Raw genomic sequence first — 21,954 nt, forward strand, 5'->3', positions numbered from 1 at the left:
GGCAGATGTCCTTGCCTCAAGGAGCTTACAATCTAGTTTGAGAGGCTCAGGGGACAGAAGAGGTCACATCTGGCTAAACTGGAAGGGCATCTCAGAGGTCTAAGTCTTTCCAGAAAGAGGGATTTTCACAGGCAATGAAGATGGGAACGGAAGCAGTGAGAGCAAACTGAACAAAGTAGAATGGCTGAGGCGGCTGCACCTAGGCAGAGAGAGGCCACTTTCTGGTGCAGTAGGGAGCCCCAGCTGAAAAGAAGGGCTGACGCATTCTTAGAATGTGGAACTCAAGGGACCAGGTTATTGAACTTGCCTAAAAAAGCATCAAGGACCAGCTACAGGGGCTTTGCCATGTGGGAGGCTCCAGTGCGCAGGCCCCTACTTTCCCACTGAGGCCCAGGGTGAAAGGTCCAGCTTATCAATGACGGAACAATCCACAAAGCCTTGGGGATAGCTGTTGGCCTGGAATGGGTTCAGGGGGACTTTGGTGATGTGGGTATTGTCACAGACGAGGCGTGAGAAGGATACTTTCCGAAGAGCATCCCTCTGTTCCTTGGTGAAGACCCCAGGGTTCTCCCACCAGAACCTGCAGAGATAGAGCAGAGTTTCTCAAAATGGTCCAGTGGCAGCTCATCCCCGACCTGCCAAAGGGGAGGAAGTGTCCCTCCGAGGGCCTCTGGATGCCCTAGTGCTGATTCTACAGAGGGTGACTTAAATTTCACCCTGGTGATTACCAACCAGTAGAGATCCCTTCACCCCAATCTTGTGAGGGCAGAGGGTAAGGCTCACCAAGGGGATGATGAGGAGACTAGTAAGGAATGAGGTCATGGGGAACAGGAGAAAGCCCCACCTAGGCTGAGGTCTGGAGTTAGCCCTTATGTCGGATAATAATTGGGATGCTCCGTCCAGCCCTCCCTCGCCAAAGTTACATATACCTGTCTCCATCTCGGATCTGTTGGAACTGCTTCCCCAAGAGGCAGGCCAGGAGAGGCCCCACCCGGCCTCCCTCTACCATGGGCTCTGCAATGGCCCCCATCCAGAAGTCGATGTTATCAGGAGTTCCATAGAGATCCAGTAATTTCTTAGCCAGCATCTCATTCTTCAACACAGTGTTCAGCTCCTCCATTGTCTTGGGCTGGGAGAGATCACAGAAGCTTCTCCAGGAGTTGTACGCTACAATGGGGAGGCCAAGGCTGTGTCACCCCACAGGTTTCCTGCCCACATCCTTCTTGGAGACATAACTATTCCAGCTTCATCAGCCCTAGAAAGTCTGGGTTCCCAGCCTTTTGGGATGAAGGAAGCAGTGATCCACTGTTTATACCTTCCTTTGGTATTTTGGTCTCTAGAGGTTAGATTATGTGGGAGCTAACTACGGGTCCAGGCATGAGTCTAAGCCCAGGACAAATATTCTCAATGGAAAAGCAGATATCAAGTAACTTCCCAGGGTTGTATAACTAGTAAATGGCACAGCTGGGCTTTGAACTCAGGCAGTCAGGCCCAATTACTATGTTAAATTGCATTTCTTGGGCACAAAAGAAAGGTCTAACAGTCATTAATTTCTATTCTTTCTCCTTTTACTCATCTTATTTCTGCTTTGAAACTGGTTTTACAAACTAGTTGTCAATTGCTTTTTCTTTTGAGGCATTCCAAGATAGTACCAGGTATGCTCTCTTGTCTGCACTCAAGAGAAAGGAAGATTCTATTTCATAGCTAAGCAAACCAAGTTTTAAAAATGGTCTTCCTGCCCTCTGTTTTAGAATTTAGATCCTCAAGATTACAGCAGACAGAGTCCCCAGAAGCCCCCAAAGTAGCTAAAGGCTCCCCAGGACCAGGGTGGTCCTGGGCTACTCACCAGGCAGGCCATGGTCCCGGCCCCGTTGTATGTTGATGGCGGCCAGGTCATGGCCATGAATTTTTTGAGGTGGCCGGAATAGTTTGTTGCGTAGTTCTCCTGTCATCATTTTATTCTGATCCATCAACTTGGACTTCTTGGCCAATAGGCCCCGTACCAGAGGATCAATTCCACCTGTAAGGTAGCGCCAGAGGTCAATATGTGGGTGGGACATCGTCTGTTGCCCCCTCTTCCCACCAGACATCTTCTCTCAAGTGAAAACAGGGTCAACTGAACTTGTCAGGCTGGTATCTGGAAGAGAAGAGTATATTGTAACCCAATGTGGGCAGACCAACTCTCTGGAAGGGATATTCATGGAATGATGTCATGAATACAAGTTTTGGGATTTTCTTCAAGATGTGGTTCATGGTGTTGGCTCCTTCTTCCATGTGTTCTTCTGAGGAACATTGTCATCTGAGGGAGAGGTGGTATAAATCTTTAGGAATGGCCTTGACTTGTCAGGCCTTAAATAAAGCAGTTCTCAACTCAGTCTTGTTGTTGTTGTTAAGTGCCGTCGAGTCGGTTCCAACCCATAGTGACCCTGAATGGGGTTTCCAAGGCTGTAAGTCTTTACAGGAGCAGAAAGCCTCTTTCGCCCGCGGAGCAGCTGGTAGTTTCGAACTGCTGACCTTGCAGTTCGCAGCCTGATTTGTAACCACTATGCTACCAGAGCTCCTCAGCTCAGGCTAGTTGGAGCAAAAAAAGAATTAGGTCCAACCTCTGACACCTAATGGAGATGGAAGGCCTTAGATGAGACCAGAAAACTATGCTCGTGTTTGCCAACCACATGAATTCTTTTTACAAGGGTTACAGAAATTTAGGGCAGAGAAAGGAGGTAGGGACATCCTAGGCACATTAGAAGCCAGAAAGAGGAAGGAAATAACTAATTTATACTAACTACTTTCTGTGTCAGGAACCTTGTAGGGTGTGCTATACATGTATCTCATTGAATTATTTCAGATATCCTAGTGAGAAAGGAAAGGAGCCCTGGTGGTTCCATGGGCTAAGCAGTGGGCTGCTAACCAAAAGGTTGGTGGTTCAAATTCACCAGCTGCTCTTTGGGACACAGATGAGGTAGTCTGCTTCTGTAAAGATTTATAGCCTTGGAAACTCTATGGGCGGTTGTACTCTGTTCTATAGAATGAGTCAGAATTGACTGGAAGGTTTTTTGGTTTAGTGAGATAGGTACCATTATCATCCCCATTTTATAGATGAGGAAGCTGAGGCTCAGGGATATTAACTCACTTGCCTAAGGGCACACAGAAAATGCTTGGAGTGAGTTCTAAGCCAGGTTTCCTGACAAGCAGGTTGGAGAGTGGGAATGCTGGGTGACAGCACTTATCTGACTGGACTTACCATCTCTGACCATCCTCCAGGTATTGAAGAAGAGGGTATGCAGGGGTAGCTCAGGCTCCAGACCCCAAGGCTGATAGTTCTCATCGAGGCGGGACACAGTGGAGGGAATCTCTAAGTGGCCAAAGCGGAAGGCAAAGGTGAAGACATTGGAGATTCGGGGATCCACAGATTCGCTGTAGCCTCGGTATGGAGAGATCTGCTTCTGCATTTCCTCTCCTAGCACAATGGGCAGGTAGTCCCTAAAGGTGACAATCTGGAGGGAAAGCCATGGGGAAATGGAGTGAGAATTGGTAAAGCTCTGCAGAGGGAAGGTGGTGAGGAACTGTGGTTTACAGGGACCAACAGTCAAAACCAAGGATGGCGAGTAGAGAGCACATGTATCTAATCCCTCTTCATATGGTCAGGTGAGGCAGGCATCGCTAATTGATCATGACATTCTTTCTGCTGATCTCATGATTTGTCTCAACATGGGGGTTATCTGGATTTAGTGGCGGAGATGCACTGCACTGAATCTGCCATCTTTTCTCTTATTTTATGACTTGCATGCCAAAGTGGCAGTCCTTATGTGTCACTTTAACTTACTGATTATCATATTATTACATTTTAGGGTTACTTTTTCGCTACAGTTATCAAACAGGAGAATAGACACATAGATTGATGAAAGAGAATAGATAACCCCAAAGTAGATCCACACCAATATGCCCAATTAAGTTTTGACAGAGGAGCAAAAACAATTCAATGAAGGAGGGATAACCTTTTTAATAGGTGGTACTAAGGCAATTGGGCATTCAGAGACAAAAACAAAACACAAAAACCCCAAAGAACCTAGACCTAAACCTCACACTTTATACAAAGATTAATTTTAAGTATAAACCATAAAATTATCAAACTTCCAGAAAATATTTGGGATCTAGGGCTAAACAAAGAGATCTGAGACTCAATGCCAATAGCAAAATCTTTCCACATGGCCCAGCAACTGCACTCTGAGCAGAGGAATAAAAACTTATTTTCATGAAGAAACGTGTACACAAATGGTCTAGCAGCTTGTTCACAATAGCCCAGACCTGGAAGCCACCTGGTTAAATAAACCACCAACAGAAAGAAATAAACTACTAGTATATGCAATGGCATGGATGAACCTCAAGAAAATGATGCTGAATGAAGAAAAAAATCTCAAAAGATTGCATGCTGCATGCTTTCATTTATTTAGTATTCATAAAATATTTGCAAAAGCAAAGCAGTGCTGCTTTATAATACATGCAGTCACCATGATTTGGAATTGTATCCTGGTTTTAGAGATGGGCAACACGTTACCGGTTGTCAGGGATTAGAGATGAGGAGTGGTGTTGAATGTGATTCAAAGAGCTGCATGAAGGAGCCTTGGGGTGATGGTTTAATTAAGTACCTTTACTGTGGCCATGGTTACATGAAATTTCATGTGATCAAATTGCATAGATCTATACACAGAGTCCTGGTGTGGCGCGGTGGGTTAATGTTCCAGACTGCGAAGCCATTTGAACTGCAAGGTCAGTGGTTCAAGCTCACCTCACCAGCTGCTCCTCGGAAACCTTATATAGGGTCGCTATGGGTCGGAACCGACTCAACAGCACTTAACAACAACAACATACGCATAGAGGCACAAATGATTGTATTTGTAACTGGTCAGATCTGACTAAATTCTATGGTTTGTTTCAATGTTAATTTCCTGGTTTCATCTTATACTATAGGTATGCAAGATGTTATCATTGAGGAAGCCTGGGTTATGGGTACAGAGACCTCCCTATACATTTTTTAAACCTTTTATTGTGATCTGGGTGAAGGTTTACAAGCAGATCATCAGTTTTACATTCAACATTTCATACATTTTTTGTTTCACCTCATAAATTTCAATCTCCTCAGTGTTAGAGCATTTATTCTGCATTTTCCCTGTGTTTCCTGTTTCTATTCCTCCTTCTTTCCTAACCTTTCTGAACTTTGTCCTATACATTTTTTGCACCTTCCTTTGACATTATCAAAGAAAATGCTTTTAAAATATGTATATGGTTAATATTAATAGATGAGCATTTTCAAATCTCTTCTAGTCAACCAGACAATCAACAACATGACATGTGGTTCAGGTGTCAAGAATTATAAAGGATAACAAAGGAAGAGAATTAAGCCAAAATACCCACTATGCCACAGTTTCAGGAGTGATGGATCCCCCCGGTCCCAATGAAGGGACTCGGACAAGCACACCAAGTGACCAACCTGTTAATGCCTATCTGGTGTTCTGAATCCAGGGATTGATTTGTGGAGAGCAAAACTAAAGAAAAGAGAGAAGGTAAGGATGAAAAGAATCAGACAATGGGATGGAAGCAGCCGAGGACAGAAGGGGGAAATGGAGGTGTGGCAAACAGAGGAAGTAATGGATGTGTGACAATGAGCAAAGTGTTGAGTCAGAGAGGAGCCAGCTAGCTGGGCAGAGTGCGAGGCAGTGCTCCATCCTTACCTGCAGGAAGGCTCCCAGGATTTTCCGGGCTTCCTGGTAGAGTATGTCTCCATCCCAATGAGGGTTGAGTCTCTTTAGTTCTCTGGCCAGGCGGTTGTGCTCTCGGAGGAAGAGGGTGTGGGAAGTAGCTAACAGAATCTGTTCTGAGGCTCGGGAATCTCCTAGAAGACAGAAGTCAGGAAGGTGCTCAAAAGTACAAGGAATGATGGTGCCCCAGGGGCCTTCTCCTAACCACCGCCTTCTAGTTAATTTAGAGGAAGTCCTGGGAAGCAGTAGATGGGGTGTACTACCCTTTCTAGCTGTGTGACCTTAAACAAGTTATTTAACAATTATTAGCCGTACTGAGCTAATCTGTAAAAAGGGGGATCATGAAATTTATCTCTCAGGATTGTAGAAACAGTAAAATATTAATAAACACAAATTTACTAACTATAATCCCAACTGCCTTCTGAGAAAAAAACAGAACAAACAAATACTGTAGACCATCAAGTCGATTCTGACTTATTGCAATCCTATAGGACTGAACAGAACCACCCCATAGGGTTTCCTAGGCTGATAGGTTCTTTAATCCTTAATTGTTGCACTCCAAGTCTCCATTAAAAAACAAATAAAGGCTCTTAATTTTGTTGAGCAATTTTGAAGGTTTTGGAAATGCAGGCTTGAGGGCTGGCTCCTAGGTGGGGGTGAATTCCTCTGTAGAACAGAGAGAAAAATTTAGAGCTGGGAAACTATCTCGGAGGGAAGGGGATAGAAGGGGACAGAAGCAAGGATGGCAGAGGGAGACCACTGAAATGTTGGAGGACCATATGTTTCATGGCTACTTCTCCCTGTTTTTCTAATTGGCAGGAAAGTCTAATACCACTAAAGCTTGGACTTAGTGGACATTTTTATGAACAATGGGCAAGGACTCAGTTTGGTGTGAAGCATGTGTGGGCACAAAGTCCAAGACATCTCCTGAGAGATTCTGGACTATGGGCCAACTTTCAGTTACGCCATTTTCTGTCCTTGTTTGTTTTTGATGAGGAAAGGTCTCTGAAACCAAGGACCGAGAAGACATCAGCCCTTGAAATGAACAGAATTGGGAGAACTCTAGTGGTTTACCATATGGAGTGGGGACTTTGTACGTAGTTTATAAAATGCCCTAAAATTTTTTTTGTTGTTAAGTCCCACCGAATTGGTTTCAACTCATAGTGATCCTATGCACAACAGAATGAAACACTGCCTAGTCCTGCACCCTCACTACCATTGCTATGCTTGAGTGCCAATCCATCTCATGGTGGTGGTGGTGGTGGGGAAACCTTCCTCTTTTTCGCTGACCTTCATCTCTACCAAGCATGATGTTTTTCTCCAGGGGCTGGTCCCTCCTGAAATCATGTCTGAAGTATGAGGGATGAAATCTCACCAACATGGCTTCTTAGGAGCTCTCTGCTTGTTCTTCCAACAAAGAGTTGTTTGTTCTTCTGTCAGTCCATGGCACCTCTAACTGTCTTCTCTAACACTGTAACTCAAAGGCATCAATTCTCCTACAGTCGTCCTTATTCACTGTCCAACTTTTACATGCATATGAGGCTACTGAAAATACCATGGCTTGGGTCAGGTGCACCTTAGTCCTCAAACTGGTATCTTTGCTTTTCAACACTATTAAGTGGTCTTGTGTAGCAGATTTACTTAATGCAATATGTTGTTACATATCTTGACTGCTGCTTCCATGAGTGTTGATAGTGGATCCAAGTAAAATGAAATCTTTGACAGCTCCAGTCTTTTCTCTATTTAATATAATGTTAATTATTAGTCTAGTTGTGAAGATTTTTGCTTTCTTTACCTTGAGATGCAACCCATACTGAAGGCTGTATTGTTTGATCTTCATCAGTAAGTGTTTTAAGTCCTCTTTGCTTTCAGCAAGCAAGGTTGTATCATCTGCATATTGCAGGTTATTAATGACTCTACTTCCAGTCCTGATACCATAATTCTTCATATAATCCAGTTTCTCAGAGGATTTGCTCAGCATACAGATTGAATAAATGTGGTGAAAAAAACCCTGTATAACGTTTTTGAGGCTTTAAATTTTCAAGGGAGCAGAAAACCTGATCTTTCTCCTGTGGAATGGCTGGCGGGCTCAAACCACAGACCTTGTGGTTCTCAGACTAGTGCTTATCAAATGGAGCCACCATGCTCCCTTGTACGTGTGTGTCACAGCAACCATTAAAAAACATGTTGTAGAAGAATATTTTATGACATAGGATATGTTAAATCATACTATAAATACTCTATAACACATGCTATAGAGTATTATTTATAGTATGATTTCAATTATGTGAAAAATGGAGAATTAAATGAAGGCGCTTCATAAAGTTTGTCGAAAAATGGAATTAAAAGATAATGGATGGTTGTTTAAATGATTGTATATTCCTAAGTGTTTTTGTGTACATTCAAAAACAAAACAAAAGAAATAGAAGCAAACACTTTTGAACGATGATGCATGGAAGAGATTGTAATCATTACAATGAAATGAAATATGATAGGATGAGTATAAAACCAATGTTCTCCCATGTAAACTCAATTCACAATAAAAAATTTAAAAACAAAACAAACAAACAAAAAAAGATAACGGAATTTCCCCACAAACTTTGTGAAGTTCCCTCGTGTCTACAAAAGAAAAAAAAAATATATTGTTATGGATTGGATTGTGTCCGCCCCCCCCGCCCCAAAATGTGTTGTAAATCCTAACTCCTAAACCTGTGGTTGGAAGCTTGGTAGCTCCACACGATAAACACTGTGCTCTGAACTGCATGCTCAGTGGTTTGAGCCCACTAGTTGCTCCATGGGAGAATGGTGAAGTTTTCTGCTCCTGAAAAGATTGTAAAGCTTCAGAAAGCCTATACAGGTCACTCTGAGTGTGGGTGAACTGGATGGCATTTAACAACAACATACTTGTGGTTGCAATCCCATTTGGGACTAGGATTTTCTTTGTCATGTTAATGAGGCTATATTGGTGCAGGTGGTGGTGGTTACGTGCCGTGGAGTCGGTTCCGACTCATAGCGATCCTGTACAGGGTTTCCGAGGCTGTAAATCTTTACGGGAGCAGAAAGCCTCATCTTTCTCCTGTGGAACAGCTGGTAGTTTCGAACTGCTGACCTTGAGGTTCGCAGCCCGATTCATAACCACTACGCTACCAGGAGTACCTTTTAAGTCATTCACCTTTGAGATTAGGCACAGAGAAGCAAGCAGAGATTGGAGAAGACAGATTACACGCCATGTGAAGATCAACAAGGAACCAAGGAAGAGAAACTGAAAAGAGGCAGGAACCTTCCCCCAGAGCAGACAGAAAGAATCTTTTCCCTAGACTTGGAACCCTGAGTTTGGACTTCTAGTCTCCTGACTTATGAGAAGATAAATTTCTGTTTATTAATACCACCTACTTGTGGTAGATCTGTTATAGCAACACTCAATAACTATGTTATTATCCGTGGGCAGTGGAATTGTCTGTAGTTTTTATTATATATTTTTAGTGCTTTTCTGGACCTCCCCCACCCCCTATCTATTTATTTGTTTTACAGTGAATACAATGTTCTTAAATTCTGTATTCATCTGGGCTCTTCTGCCAATCCTGGACCAGTGCCAGGGGGAGTGGTGACTTGGTGGGCATTTTTCCAGAGAGATGATGAGAAACAGCAATGGCAAAGGCTCCCTGGAAGATGCCTTATGTAGTTTGTGGTCTCACTCTGTTCTCAGTCCCCAGGGAAATCCCCATGTTCCTGGGCCCCTCTGTTCCCAATCAAGACTCACCCGCCAGGAAGCAGGGCACTCTGGCAGTGGTGTTGATGACTTCGCAGGGGGTTGGCTTCTTGCTGTCAAAGGGTAGGTAGGGCAGCCCATGGTCCGAGAACTCCTGGTTGACAGCCAAGAGGCCCAGAGGGCTGCTGAGGTTGAGAAGACGTCTGGCCAGACTCCACTCCGACCCATACACAAAGCTGGCATCCAGGAAGGAGGTGGGAGCATTGATCTGCTCTCGGGTCAGGGACTTGTAGGGTGAAGTGGGGCAGACGAACCCGGCTCGGAAGAATGACATGCACTTCCCTTGAGTCTTCACCTTGGGGTCTTTGGGTGGGAACTGCAGAGATTGGGCAGTGGATGACTTGGCAGAAATGGCACAGCCCAGGCCTGGGGATCTCTCTCCTGCTGAATCTGCACACAGCTGGCAAAGATGCTGATGGCATCTACCTGAGACCCTGGTACTAGACGCTGACACCATATACCTCCTGCTGACACCACACATCTTGTGCCCACAAACCCCTGAAGTTCATGACATCTCACTATATGTAAGAGAGCTAAAGGGGATCATTTGGTGTTTCACAGCTTGGGCTCCAGGTTTAGAGAAGCTGGACAAGAGATGAAAAAGTATTTGCTAATCATTACTACGTGGAGCTATAGGATAAGCATTGGACTGCAAGGTTGGTGCTTCAAACTCACCAGCTGCTCCTTGGAAACACTATACAGGGTTGCTATGAGTCTGAACCAACTCCATGGCACTTAACAGCAACAATAATAAATACCATGTATTTATTTTGAACCTACCATGTCAAACATTATGCAAGAATTACCTCACTTTGGTCATTACAAAACCCTGCAAAGTAGACAACTCAGTCCCATTTTACAGGTGAGAAAACTGAGTCTCAGAAAGGTTGAGTAACTTGCCCAGGGCTTATGAACTGGACAGATAAGATGTAGGATTCAGATCCAGCCAGATTGACCTCACTCTGCACTCAATGTTCTTTCTACCACAGCACATAGCCTTGACTTGTCTGAGTGAATAAATGGCTCTGTAACTGTAAAATCCATGAATAATAAGAAAAGGTGGTTGTTGTTAAGTACTACTGAGTCAGGGTTTCTGAGGCTATAAATCTTTACATGAGCAGAAAGCCTTATCTTTCTCACATGGAGTGACTGGTAGATTTGAACGGCAGATCTTGTGATTAGCAGTCCAGTGCTTATCCTACAAAGGTGCACCATTGCAAATTCCTCTCCCTTCCGGCTAGAAATTCCCCCAAATTCCTGCTGGCTTACTCTAACTCATCCATCACGTTTCAGCTCTTTCTGGGAACAGCCTTCCCAGACTTCAGGATGACTTAGAGCATCTTTTCACAAACTTTATTGTGTGTGACACCAATCATGTAGGTTCTGTTTACAAATGTCTGGGTGAGGCTTGCGATTTTGCATTTTTAATAAGCCCCCAGCTATTGCCAAAGCTACGGAGCCTCACAGACTTAGATAACTCTCCCTAGAGTGACCTGATTTTTGTCATTGGTGGTTTACTTGTTCCTTTCTCACATTGGTCCTTCATCCTGGGGCTGAAACACCTTTGAATTCTCAGTGCTTATACAAGGTCTTATATGAGGTTAACTCACTAGGTGAAGTTGGTTTAGACCTCCTCACGGCCAAGAAAGGAGCTCTGGTAGCGTAGTGATTATGAATCGGGCTGTGAACCTTAAGGTCAGCAGTTCAAAACAACCAGCTGTTCCGTGGGAGAAAGATGAGGCTTTCTGCTCCTGTAAAGATTTACAGCCTCGGAAACCCTGTACAGGGTCGCTGTAAGTCAGAACCGACTCCATGGCACATAACAACAACAACATACAAGGTCTCTAGGAGTCAGACCGGACTCGACAGTACTTACCAAGAACAACAGTGCATTGTTAGCCACAAATAAAAGTAATGTCTTTTTACTGGGGAAAAAAAGGATGAATGAACAAATGGACACCCTAGGCTTGGGAAACTGTCAATCCAGAATTTGAGATCTACTAAGAGATCCCAAGATGTCAGCTTGAGGACTAAGGTACACCTGACACAAGCCATGGTATTTTCAATAACCTCATATGCATGCAAAAGCTGGACAGTGAATAAGGAAGACCATAGAATAATTGATGCTTTTGAGTTATGATGTTGGAGAAGAATATTGAAAGTGCCATGGGCTGTCAAAAGAATCAACAAATGTGTGTTGGAAGAAGTGCGGCCAGAGTGCTCCTTGGAGGCCAGGATGGCCAAACTTCCTCTCATACTTCAGACATATTGTCAGGAGGGACCAGTCGCTGGAAATGGATATCATGTTTGGTAAGGTGGAGGGTCAGAGAAAAAGAGGAAGACCTCCAGCGAGATGGACTGGCAAAGTGGCAGCATCAATGGGCTCAAGCGTGGCAACAGTAGTAAGGTTGGCCCAGGGCCAGGCAGGCAGTGTTTTGTTCTGTTGTGCATAGGGTCGCTATGAGTCAATATCAACTCAATGACACCTGAAAACAACAACAACAAGAGATCCCAGGTGACAGGTGGAGTAAGTCTGCTACATCAGGGTGGGCAAAAGAGGTATGTCCAAGGTACTCACCTAGCCAAGGGGACCTACCATGATAGGGAAACAGTTGTCCTCCTGGATACAGTATTTGTCACACTGGGTTTTGGAGTACTCACTACTCCCCAACTCAGTGTCAGGGGCAAAGTCCAAGTCATGATCCACAATTTGACCCCACTGCATGAAGAGCAGGGATGTGTTTGGGTCCAGAACACCCTCCTCATTCAAATAGCCAAAAATCTGATTGGATACCTCGCGGGCCTATAAATGAAGAGACAAGGGGAGGTTTGGAGGCAAAGGTGCTTTGAGGATTCAAATCCAACTATAGTTTTCGAGTAACGATTATATAGCAGGTACATTTAATCACCATAATAAGCCTGTGAGGTGGGTGATGAAGAATAAGAAGGTGAAGTCAGCTTTTCCCGCTCCTGCTGTTTCGAAGGGACAGAGGTAGGATAGAGCCAATTCTATATAGCTTCCAGGACCAGCTCTCTTTCCACTATCGGGAGGGAAAACAAAGGCAGGCTTCCTTTGAAACAAGCGCCAAAGAGGTACCAGGTGTATGGGGGCTTGAGTTGGGGTTGCCAACTTAAGATGAGGCCAACAGATAGGACCTCCAGGCAAACAACAGCTGATGCACTCCGGGGCCTGGGGCAGTCTAAGCGCAAGCAGGATGGGGCTAGGAGGCCATCTGCCTGGGGGACCTCAGGGTATCCAGCCTGCCAGAAGCTGGGTCGCGACCACCACGTGTCTGGACTCTAGATTCTGGATTCTGCTGCCCTCTGGTGGCATTTGGGGGGAGCAGTGCTAGAGAGCAGGTCCAAATCTCTTTCCAGAAGCTCCATAGACCGTCCGCCTGCCCTCTTTCCGTGTGTATTTGGGGGGTACATTCCCTCCCCTGTGGCTCCCGTCCTTCATCCACATACTAGAGGGCTCACCCACACCCCGCCCTCACCAGTGGGAGAGAGAAACCGTTCCGTGTCTTCCCTGGCGTCCACCCAAAGGGGAGGGAGAGCCCGTCCTCGTACTCGGCCGGCAGCCAGCGCGCCAGCGCCCTGTTTGCGGCTCCCAGCGCGGGATTCCTCCTGAAACCGAGCAAGACCTGTCCTCAGGCTCTGCTGGCCCGCCCAGGGGTTGCTTCTCCGCGGAGCCCCGACCTGCCCTGGGAGGCCCGAGGAATCTCTGTCCCAAGAAAGTGAACATAGAGGAGGTGCCTCTCAAATGTGGACTTTTTGAGTTACCCCCCCACCCATGGGGGAAAGGTGCTGTTTTCTGTGGGATACAGTGGTCTCACGGACTATAGTTGTTGTTGTTTTGTTGTTAAGTGTCATCGAGAAGGTTCCAACTCATAGTGACTCTGTATAAGGTTTCTGAGGCTGTAAATCTTTACGGGAGCAGAAAGCCTCATCTTTCTTTCACGGAGTAGCTAGTGGGCTCAAACCACCAACATTGTGGTTAGCAGCTCACTGTTTATCCTGTAGAACTCCCCAAGAGATACAGTGGAGACGTGGAATCTTTAGATTGTGGGGAAGTTGGGGGAACAAATTCTAAAGGGTCCCAAAATCAGGAGGGCAAGGCAGTAGGGATTCTGCCTGGCATAACCAAGTGGCAAAGCACCTGACTGGACCCCTCAGATGAGGGTGAACAGGTGAGCTAGGCTAGGCCAGGCTGGACAGGTGAGCTGGGCTGGTGCAAGTGGACTGGGATGGGCAGGTGGGCTGGGCCGGTCGGTACATGTGGTGTTGCCGGTGATTCTGGGAAGGTGTACCCCTTCCCTCCACTGCTGCCCACTCACCTGTTATTACAGTCGCCCGTAATGGAACGATAAGGACTGTTCTTGTCACATGTCACCACAGGGAAAGAGACAGCACAGCCCACTTCATGGAAGAGGAAATCCAAGCCTTGGCTGAGGTCTGAAACAGAAGGGTCCCCAAAGGAGCTAAGTTAGTTCTCCGGTCTCTGTTCTGCAGAGGGGACAGGAAATTGAAACCCAGTGCCTTACATTGGTTCAGGCTCATGTTACCCAGAATATGTTGGAAAGTTCATCTCCTGCAACATAATCCTAGTAAATCTCCCTGACAAAAGTGGCTTAAATGTTCCTTCCCCTGTCAGAACTGGTGGCACTGTGGTTTGGGACAGATATCCTGTGTTTATTGCCTTTAGCACTTCTTCTGTGCAGAGCCCTTACATACTACAGTATACAAAGAACACTGATGTCCCCTCATTAGGCATTTGCAAGGTGACCTTGCTGGGTCTGACTTCCTGCCTCTGCAGAAAGAGTGTTGGACCAGATGTGCCTTAAGCTGCTCCTCACATAGTCGAGCTGCAATTCTAAGAAGGTAGAGACAGAGAATGTAGCTTTGGGTGGTCTCTGCTCTCTCCTGCAGGTTCCTGTATTGGCCAAAGCAATTTGTGCTTGTCTACTAACCTAGTTTGGAGGCTTGAACACACCCAGAAGTGATGCAGAAGAAAGGTCTGGTGATCTACTTCCATAAAGTAGAAATCGCTGAAGAGCAATGACTTTTTGTTTGGTTGGCTGTTTTTTGCTCTCTTCCTTGGGGACATGACCCCTTCTTGCCATCAGCGGGTAGTAGGTTTCCTTACCTGTGACATTGGTCAAGGTTGAGTTCTGTCTCAGTCTCTTTAAGGACTCCTCCCATACCTGCCCTTTGCGAATGGCCGAACGAGTCTGGCCTTTGGCATGCTTGAGGTATTCTATGAGCTGTCTGGTGGTGGGACGCTGGGAGCTCATGGAAGTCTTCAGCCTGGAGTGGAGAGCAATGGGAAGGCATGACGGGACCCCCAGGCTCTGATTCAGTAGAAGGGAGCTGGTGTGAAGGAGGGCGTTTATAGGAGGTGCCATGGAGGGGTATGGACAACATGTCGGGGGAAAAAAAGCACTTCTCATGTTCTCTAAGTCTTTCTCCATTTTGGTTTCATACTTCTGGAAAATCTCTTGTGGCTTTCAGCTTGGTTAGACATGGTCCCGAGGGAAGGCAGTGGATGGATGTGAGTGGCTCTTGAGCCTGAATCACAGAGTTGCAGCTGGGCTGGCTGTGTCAGAATCAACTGGGGCAACTTTAAAAACACACAGTTCCCAAGAACTACTGAGTCAGATGTGGGGAATCCCTGGCACAAGCTGCCATCTCCTCATGTCTTCTGGGCTGATATTTAAAGGAGTAAGATGCTTACGAGACTCCTGCCCACGAAACCATCCTAAACTGCCTCTGGGCTGAGAGTCAGTGTGGCATTTGTTTAGATGTGGCACAGATAGGAGCTAGATATGAGATCTAGACCTTTTCTTTCTTTATTTCTCACATATAAAATGAGAAGCTGAAACCCTTCTATTAAGATGTTTGTGACAACACAGAAATGACAGAGGGCAAGGTGCTGTCAGGAAAAGTCCCTCCATGTGAGCTTTCTGCCTCCTCATTGTGTCTGCTTCCTCATGTCTGAGATAAGGGGGTTTATGGGTTAAGTGTTTGGCTTCTAACTGACAGATTGATGGTTCAAGCTAATTAGCTGCTCCGTTGGAGTAAGATGTGGCAGTGGACTTCCATAAAAGATTTAGAGTTTTGGAAAGCCCATGGGTCAGTTCTAGTCTGTTCTATTTGGTCTCTGTGAATTACAATCAACTTACCAGCAGTGGGTTTGGGTATGTAGTACAGTGTTTGTATGCAACTACTAACTGAAACCCAGCTGCACCACAGAAGAAAGTCCTGGTGATCTGCTACTCTACAGATTGTTGTTGTTAAGTGCAGTGGAGTCAGTTCTGACTCTTAGTGACCCCATGTAGAGTTTCTGAGCAGTGGTTAGTGGGTTTGAACTGCTGACCTTGTGGCTAACATTCCAGCACTTATCCTACAGTGCTACACCAGGACTCCTCCATAAGATTACAGCTTTGGAAACCCTTTGGGGGCAGATCTCTGCAACATGTGGGGTGGCCATGGGACAGGATCAATAGGTTTGGTTTTTTATGAGATGATTTCTGAGGTGTTCTATGGTTCTAAGACTGAAATATTGGAAGTGGCTTGAATTTTCACAGAAGACAATCCTGCTTTTTGGGTACAATTCACTGGTTTTAACAACCAACCTGTTACTCCAGGCCAGGTCAAGAATTCTATATTTAAAGGGTGAGGTGTTTCTGCTTCGGGGGCTACGTGGGTGAACAGGGTGGGCACAAGGAGACTCTTAGAGGGTCAGACTCTATTCACAAGCCCACCACCTCCTAGGCCCCACCTCGATGAAAAAGAACCCCCAAGAACAAACCATTTTGCTCTTTTGTTGCTTTAGCAAGAGACAGCATGGTCTAGTAGTTCAGACTGCTTCGCCGTGCAGTATGGTAACCATGAGTCATAGGCGAATGTTTAAATGGAAATTCACTAAAGTGAAATTAAATTTCTGTTTATCTGGAAATGTCCTAATTTCACAGGACATTAAAGCAAAAGAAATTGTAAAAACCAGCTCAACCTTACAAAAACTACTTATGGGAGTTCTTTGGAAGGAGAACCAACAACAGCAGACAACAGCCAGAGATTCAAATACACTACACTATCACCCTAAGTCGGAGTTTAACCAGACATAGAAGTATCCAAAGTAAAACAAGCCTACAAGACTGAACATAGGGAGCCAGAGTTACCAGTTTGCAACAACAACAAAACCACAGAGTACACAGAAGGACTAATGTAGTTATAGAACTTCCAAATGAAGAGGAAATCAAGTAGATGTCAAGAAAAATTAAATATATAAAAATAAAACTAACTGTAACCCTAAAGCTAGATCAAATCCTACTCGTAGCCCTAGCCCACCCTGTGCCCCTAACACTAACCCTTGTCCTTAGCAGAACCCTAACACTACGCAAAACCCTACACCTAGCCTAGACCTAACCATAGTCCTAACCCTAGCTCTTTTCTCCTATCTCCTCACCCTACAAAAAGAAAAAGACATGAGTAATCTGCATTGCTCATTCCAAAAAAAATTTTTTTCCAGACAGGTCAGGTTGAAACTTCGTAGTTAACCTTTTATACTGTAGCGTTGGCAGTCATTTCTAAAGTTGAATTAATTGCCATTATTAATAAATTAGGTTATTTTCTACTGTTCTGTTTCCTAGCTTTTTATTTTGAAAAAATTGTACACATTCAGGAAGGTTGAAAGAGTAAGATAATAAACACCTGCATGCCCTTCACCTAGACTAATTATTAATATTTTGTATATTTTAGATAAAAGAGGGAAAAACTCACCTCTAATCTTGCCATTCTAAACAGTCAATATTAACGCCCTGTGTACAGTTTACATCTTTTTCATTGAACAGGTTTCTTATTTGATTAAAATTATTGTACTTGGGTATAATTTACAATTGAGGGGGAAAAAAACCTGACAGACAAGGGGTGGGAGAAATGCACAGATTGACATGAACAAAAGAAAGTAAGCAAAAAAGAAAAAAAGCCTTTAGAAAAATTCTGCACACTTTTTCACTAACAACGCCATTCCAGAAATTTGTCCCAAGAAAAAATTGCCCTGAAAGATGGCATCAGACACGTGCATGAGTGTGAGACATGCAGAAAATGAAAAATTCAGTTCCTCCATGGCATTGCAAGTGCTTAGTAACTACATGTGGTGCACGGCTACTGTATTGGACAGCTCAGATACCATCAGAGAGAGTTTGGTCCTAGAAACAGGCTCAGTTTTGAACCCTGTATCTACAAGGATTGACTTAATTTATATGACCCTGGGTGACCTGCTTCTCACTTAAGAACTGGAGATCGTAGTATTACTTATATCAGAGACTTAAAGTGTAAACTTGGGAACAGACTGGCTGGGTTTGGCTCCGCCACTTTAAATAAGTTACTCAACCCCAGGTTCCTTATCATTAAATGAGGATAATGAGCGCAATCTTAGATTGCATCATGGCATTTGATCTTTTTTTTTTTTAACACCTAAAAACAAAACAAAACTAAAAACAAAGCTGTTTTGAATGGTTTGATCTCCCACCCACCTCCATGTGACCCCAATCCCTATACCTATGGATGTAATCCTGTTTGGAAATAGGGGATTCTTTTTTATGTTAATGAGGCCACATCAGTGTCAGATGTCCTAAATTTGTTCTCTTCTGAGATATAAAACAGCAAACACTGATTAGACACTGAAATAAGCTCAAATGGGCACTGGAGTGGCTATCAGTGCCATGTCAAGTTCATCCAGGATCTGAGAGGTGTCAGGGCTACAGAAGCTGAGATAGGGGTCTCCCCCGATTCCAGCTGGCAGAGGGAGCGCCTTCTTCTAGAACTGGTACCCTGAATTTAGACGGCTAGCCTCCTGTGAGGACTAAGGTCGCCTGACCCAAGCCATGGTATTTTTAATCATCTCATATACATGTGAAAATTGGACAGTGAATAAGGAAGACTATAGAAGAACTGATGCCTTTGAACTATGGTGCTGGAGAATATTAAAAGTACCATAAACTGCCAGAAGAACAAACCAATCTGTGTTGTTAGAAGTACACCCAGAATGCTCCTTAGAAGCCAGGATGGTGAGACTTTGTCTCTCATACTTTGGGTATGTTATCAGGAGGAACCTGTCCCTAGAGAAGGACATCATGCTTGGTAAAGTGGAGGGTCAGCAAAAAAGATGAAGACCCCCAGTGGGATGGGTTGACACAGTGGCAACAGAAATGAGCTCAGAAGTAACAAAAATTAGGATGGTGCACGGGGTTGCTATGAATTGAAACTAACTCGACAGCACCTAAGAGCAACAGACTGTGAGAAAGGAAGTTTCTGCTTCCCACCGTGGTGTTTCTGTGGCAGCAGCTCTAGAAAGCTAAGACAGACTTCAGAGCATTGATGGAGGGACGGTAGCAGACAGTTCCACACACCCCGAACACAGGAAGGTAGCTGGGTTTCCCCAAAGCTCAGCCTGCAAGATCCCCTGAGGGGATTCTAGCTTCCCTCCTTTCTCTGACTTAGGCTCTTTGGGGTTCCCCACCTGAACACTGACTCACCAGGGACTTACCTTCTTTGTAACAAGGATGGGCTCCGCTGGAGCAAGCAGGTCTCTGAGACATTTTGTCCATCCTCATTGCCTCCACCCTTGTCCAAGCCACCGTCCCCTGACCTGGACCACTGCAGTGACCGCCTACTGAACTCCTTGCCTCCTCTCTGTCTCCCTCCCAGCCATTCTCCACACAAATGTTAGGTGATTATTTTAGAATAAAAATCAAACCATACCATTGCCCCGGATAAAGTTCCTCAAGGACTTACCCTGAGCCTCGGGACAACCTCTGTCCCACAGTCCTCCTCTGTTTCTGAAACACCTCAGTGCTTTCTTGCAGTGGGCCTTTGCCTTTGCAGTTTCAGTGCCTGGAATGAACCTCCTCTCCCCGGTGCTGCCTCCTTCACCTCCACAAGCTTCCCTAACTTCTTATTTTCTTCATTGCCCTTAGCTCCAGTGGCTGGACTATTTGCTTGTGTACTTGTATAACAGAATATTTAAATGTGGCTGCCTATGTAGTCCCTAAGTCTAAGAACTAGACAGTGAGCACAAGTACCCCCACAGTCCATTGCAGGTGCCAATCCTCATCCTTGCAAAGGAGGTAGATGAACATCAATTTTGTGCCTTTTATTCATCCTCCGGTAGCATAGTGGTTACAAATAGGGCTGTGAACCTCAGGGTCAGCAGTTCGAAACTACCAGCTATTCCGTGGGAGAAAGATGAGGCTTTCTGCTCCCGTAAAGATTTACAGCCTCGGAAACCCTGTACAGGGTTGCTATGAGTCAGAACCAACTCCATGGCACATAACAACAACAACAACCACCTTGGGACTAGGAAAGGACTGAAGTGAAGGAGGGAGAGAGGATTTTCACTTGGAGATAATTGCTGAAATCTTGGTTCTTCTCCCCTGGCTCCCCTTGGGTCCCCCCATTCACATTCATGTCAATGAGAACAACCTAGCGTCTTGGAGTCTTTGTTGGAGTTTGAAAACCGAAAAAGCCCATTGCCCTCAAGCTGATTCCTACTCATAGCAACCCTGTAGGACAGGATAGAACTGCACCATAGGTTAGCACTTGGCTGTTAACCAAAAAGTCGGAGCTTCAAACCCACCAGCCGCTCCATGAAAGATATAGCAATCTGTTTCCATAAAGCTTGCAGTTCTCCTCTGTCCTTTAGGGCCACTATGAGGTGGAGCCAACCCCACAGTGGTGAGTTTTATTGACTCTGTGAATAAGGTCACTTGTTGAATGAATGAACACCATCTACTGAGTGGCTTTCTGAGACTCTGGAATGCACCACCCGAGGAAGCATTCAGCCACATGGAAGTTCTTGCAGAATTAGAGATGATATCCTCTTAAGGTAACCAACAGCATTTTAGGAGTTGTGGGTTATCAGTCTTACTTGCCACATATTTGAGGGGGTGTGGAAAGACAAGTTTTATAATTGCTTTAGATCACTGGCCTGTCAGGGCTGGCCTAGCAGTGCTTGAGGTGAGCAGGAAGCCTGTGAGGGAGGGAGGTGTGTGTGTGTATTTCACGTACCTGGTTCGGGAATCCAGGAAGGCCTTGTTGACTTGGACTTTGGCCTGATTCACAGCATCAGAGATGGCAGTGGCAATAGTGGTCTGTGCTTGGAATGGAGAAGCAAGGGGCAGGGTATCAGACCCCACATTTTGAGATGCCCTGTGCCCTGTCTTCCTCTTCCTCCCACCCCTCAAACCTGAGAAGGCAGAAGATCAAGGCTAGGAAACTTCCACAAAAGTTCCAGTACTCTAGAGGAAAAAAGTGCAGAATGGGGAGAATCTTCTCTATTGATAAGATGTCAACATTCCTACTCAGGTTCCCACTCCTGGTGATGGGACTAAGTGTGACCACACAGGTTGGCTCAGCAGCTGAGCTGAAGGGTTTTTGCTAGCTTCTGGTGGGATGGGCTGGTAGATGCATAGGTGAGTCCATCAGAGAGCTTAACTGGTGACCAGAACCCAGAAGTATGTACATAAAGGCATGGTGTCAGAGTAGAGATGGGATAGGTACATGCTCTGAGTAGGAAGAATGTAGTGGATTGAATAGTGTTCTTCAAAACATAATGTTCATCCAGAACCTCAGAATGTAGTTGTATTTGGAAGTAGAGTCTTTGTAGATGTACTTACTGGATGAGGTCATACTGGATTAGGATAGGTCCTAACCCAATGCCTGGTGTCTTCATAAGACGAGGAGAGGACACACAGAAGAGACATACAGAGAAGGCATGTGAAGGCAGAGGCAAGGATTCGAGTGATACAGCTTTAAGCCAAGGAACACCAAGTGTTGCTAGGAGACACCAGAAGCTAGGTCGAGGCAAAGATGGATTCTCCCTTAGAGCCTTCAGAGACAGGACGATCCTGCTGATACCTAAATTTTGGATTCCTGGCCTCCTGAGTCGTGAGAGAATACATTTCTATTGTTTAAAGCCCTCCAGTTTGTGTTCATCTGTTACAGCAGCTAGGAGGTACTTACCACTTGTGGGAGACACTGCAGCCTGGAGCAAAGTCAGAGATGCCAGGAGGGCAGGGAAATGGAGAAGGACCCTCATAGCTGAAATGAGACCAGGGTTGTATTTGTGAGCCTCTCCAAAGCTCCAGTGGAAAGGATTGGATTATAGAACGGGGATAGTAAAGCAGAGAAAGCCCAGGAAATACATTGGGATAGAAAAGGGGCTGTGTTGTATACAGCTCTGGTAATGTAGTGGTTACGAGTTGGGCTGCTAACCTCAAGGTCAGCAGTTCAAAACTACCAACTGTTCCATGGTAGAAAGATGAGGTTTTCTGCTCCAGGAAAGATTTACAGCCTTAGAAACCCTATGCAGGGTCATTATGAGTCAGAGCCAACTCCACAGCACATACCACCAATCACTATGTTATA

At 45.2% G+C, this 21,954-nt stretch overlaps 1 protein-coding gene across 1 annotated transcript; it reads right to left on the minus strand.

Annotated features, from left to right (window-relative positions):
* Positions 1-372: 372 nt before the first annotated feature.
* Positions 373-21,625, minus strand: LPO (lactoperoxidase). The gene is made up of 12 exons (XM_006833638.1): positions 21,550-21,625; positions 20,596-20,683; positions 14,672-14,832; positions 13,863-13,980; positions 13,023-13,152; positions 12,122-12,328; positions 9,517-9,841; positions 5,730-5,890; positions 3,242-3,494; positions 1,847-2,020; positions 930-1,167; positions 373-580 (listed from the first exon to the last, which is right to left on the minus strand). The coding sequence occupies exons 1-12, from the start codon at positions 21,623-21,625 to the stop codon at positions 373-375; spliced, it is 2,139 nt and encodes a 712-aa protein (XP_006833701.1).
* Positions 21,626-21,954: the final 329 nt, after the last annotated feature.

Source organism: Chrysochloris asiatica, unplaced genomic scaffold (genome assembly GCF_000296735.1).
Source record: "Chrysochloris asiatica unplaced genomic scaffold, ChrAsi1.0 scaffold00007, whole genome shotgun sequence".
Taxonomy (NCBI): domain Eukaryota; kingdom Metazoa; phylum Chordata; class Mammalia; order Afrosoricida; family Chrysochloridae; genus Chrysochloris; species Chrysochloris asiatica.

Bases quoted from the DNA above. Each gene is read 5' to 3' on its own strand.
- LPO (XM_006833638.1), bottom strand. From the start codon at position 21,625: ATGAGGGTCCTTCTCCATTTCCCTGCCCTCCTGGCATCTCTGACTTTG. The intron at 13,153-13,862 runs GTGAGTGGGCAG...GCTCGGTTTCAG, and splicing joins ACGGGCGACTGTAATAACAG to GAGGAATCCCGCGCTGGGAG. The intron at 3,495-5,729 runs GTAAGGATGGAG...CTTTCCCTCCAG, and splicing joins TCCTGGGAGCCTTCCTGCAG to ATTGTCACCTTTAGGGACTA.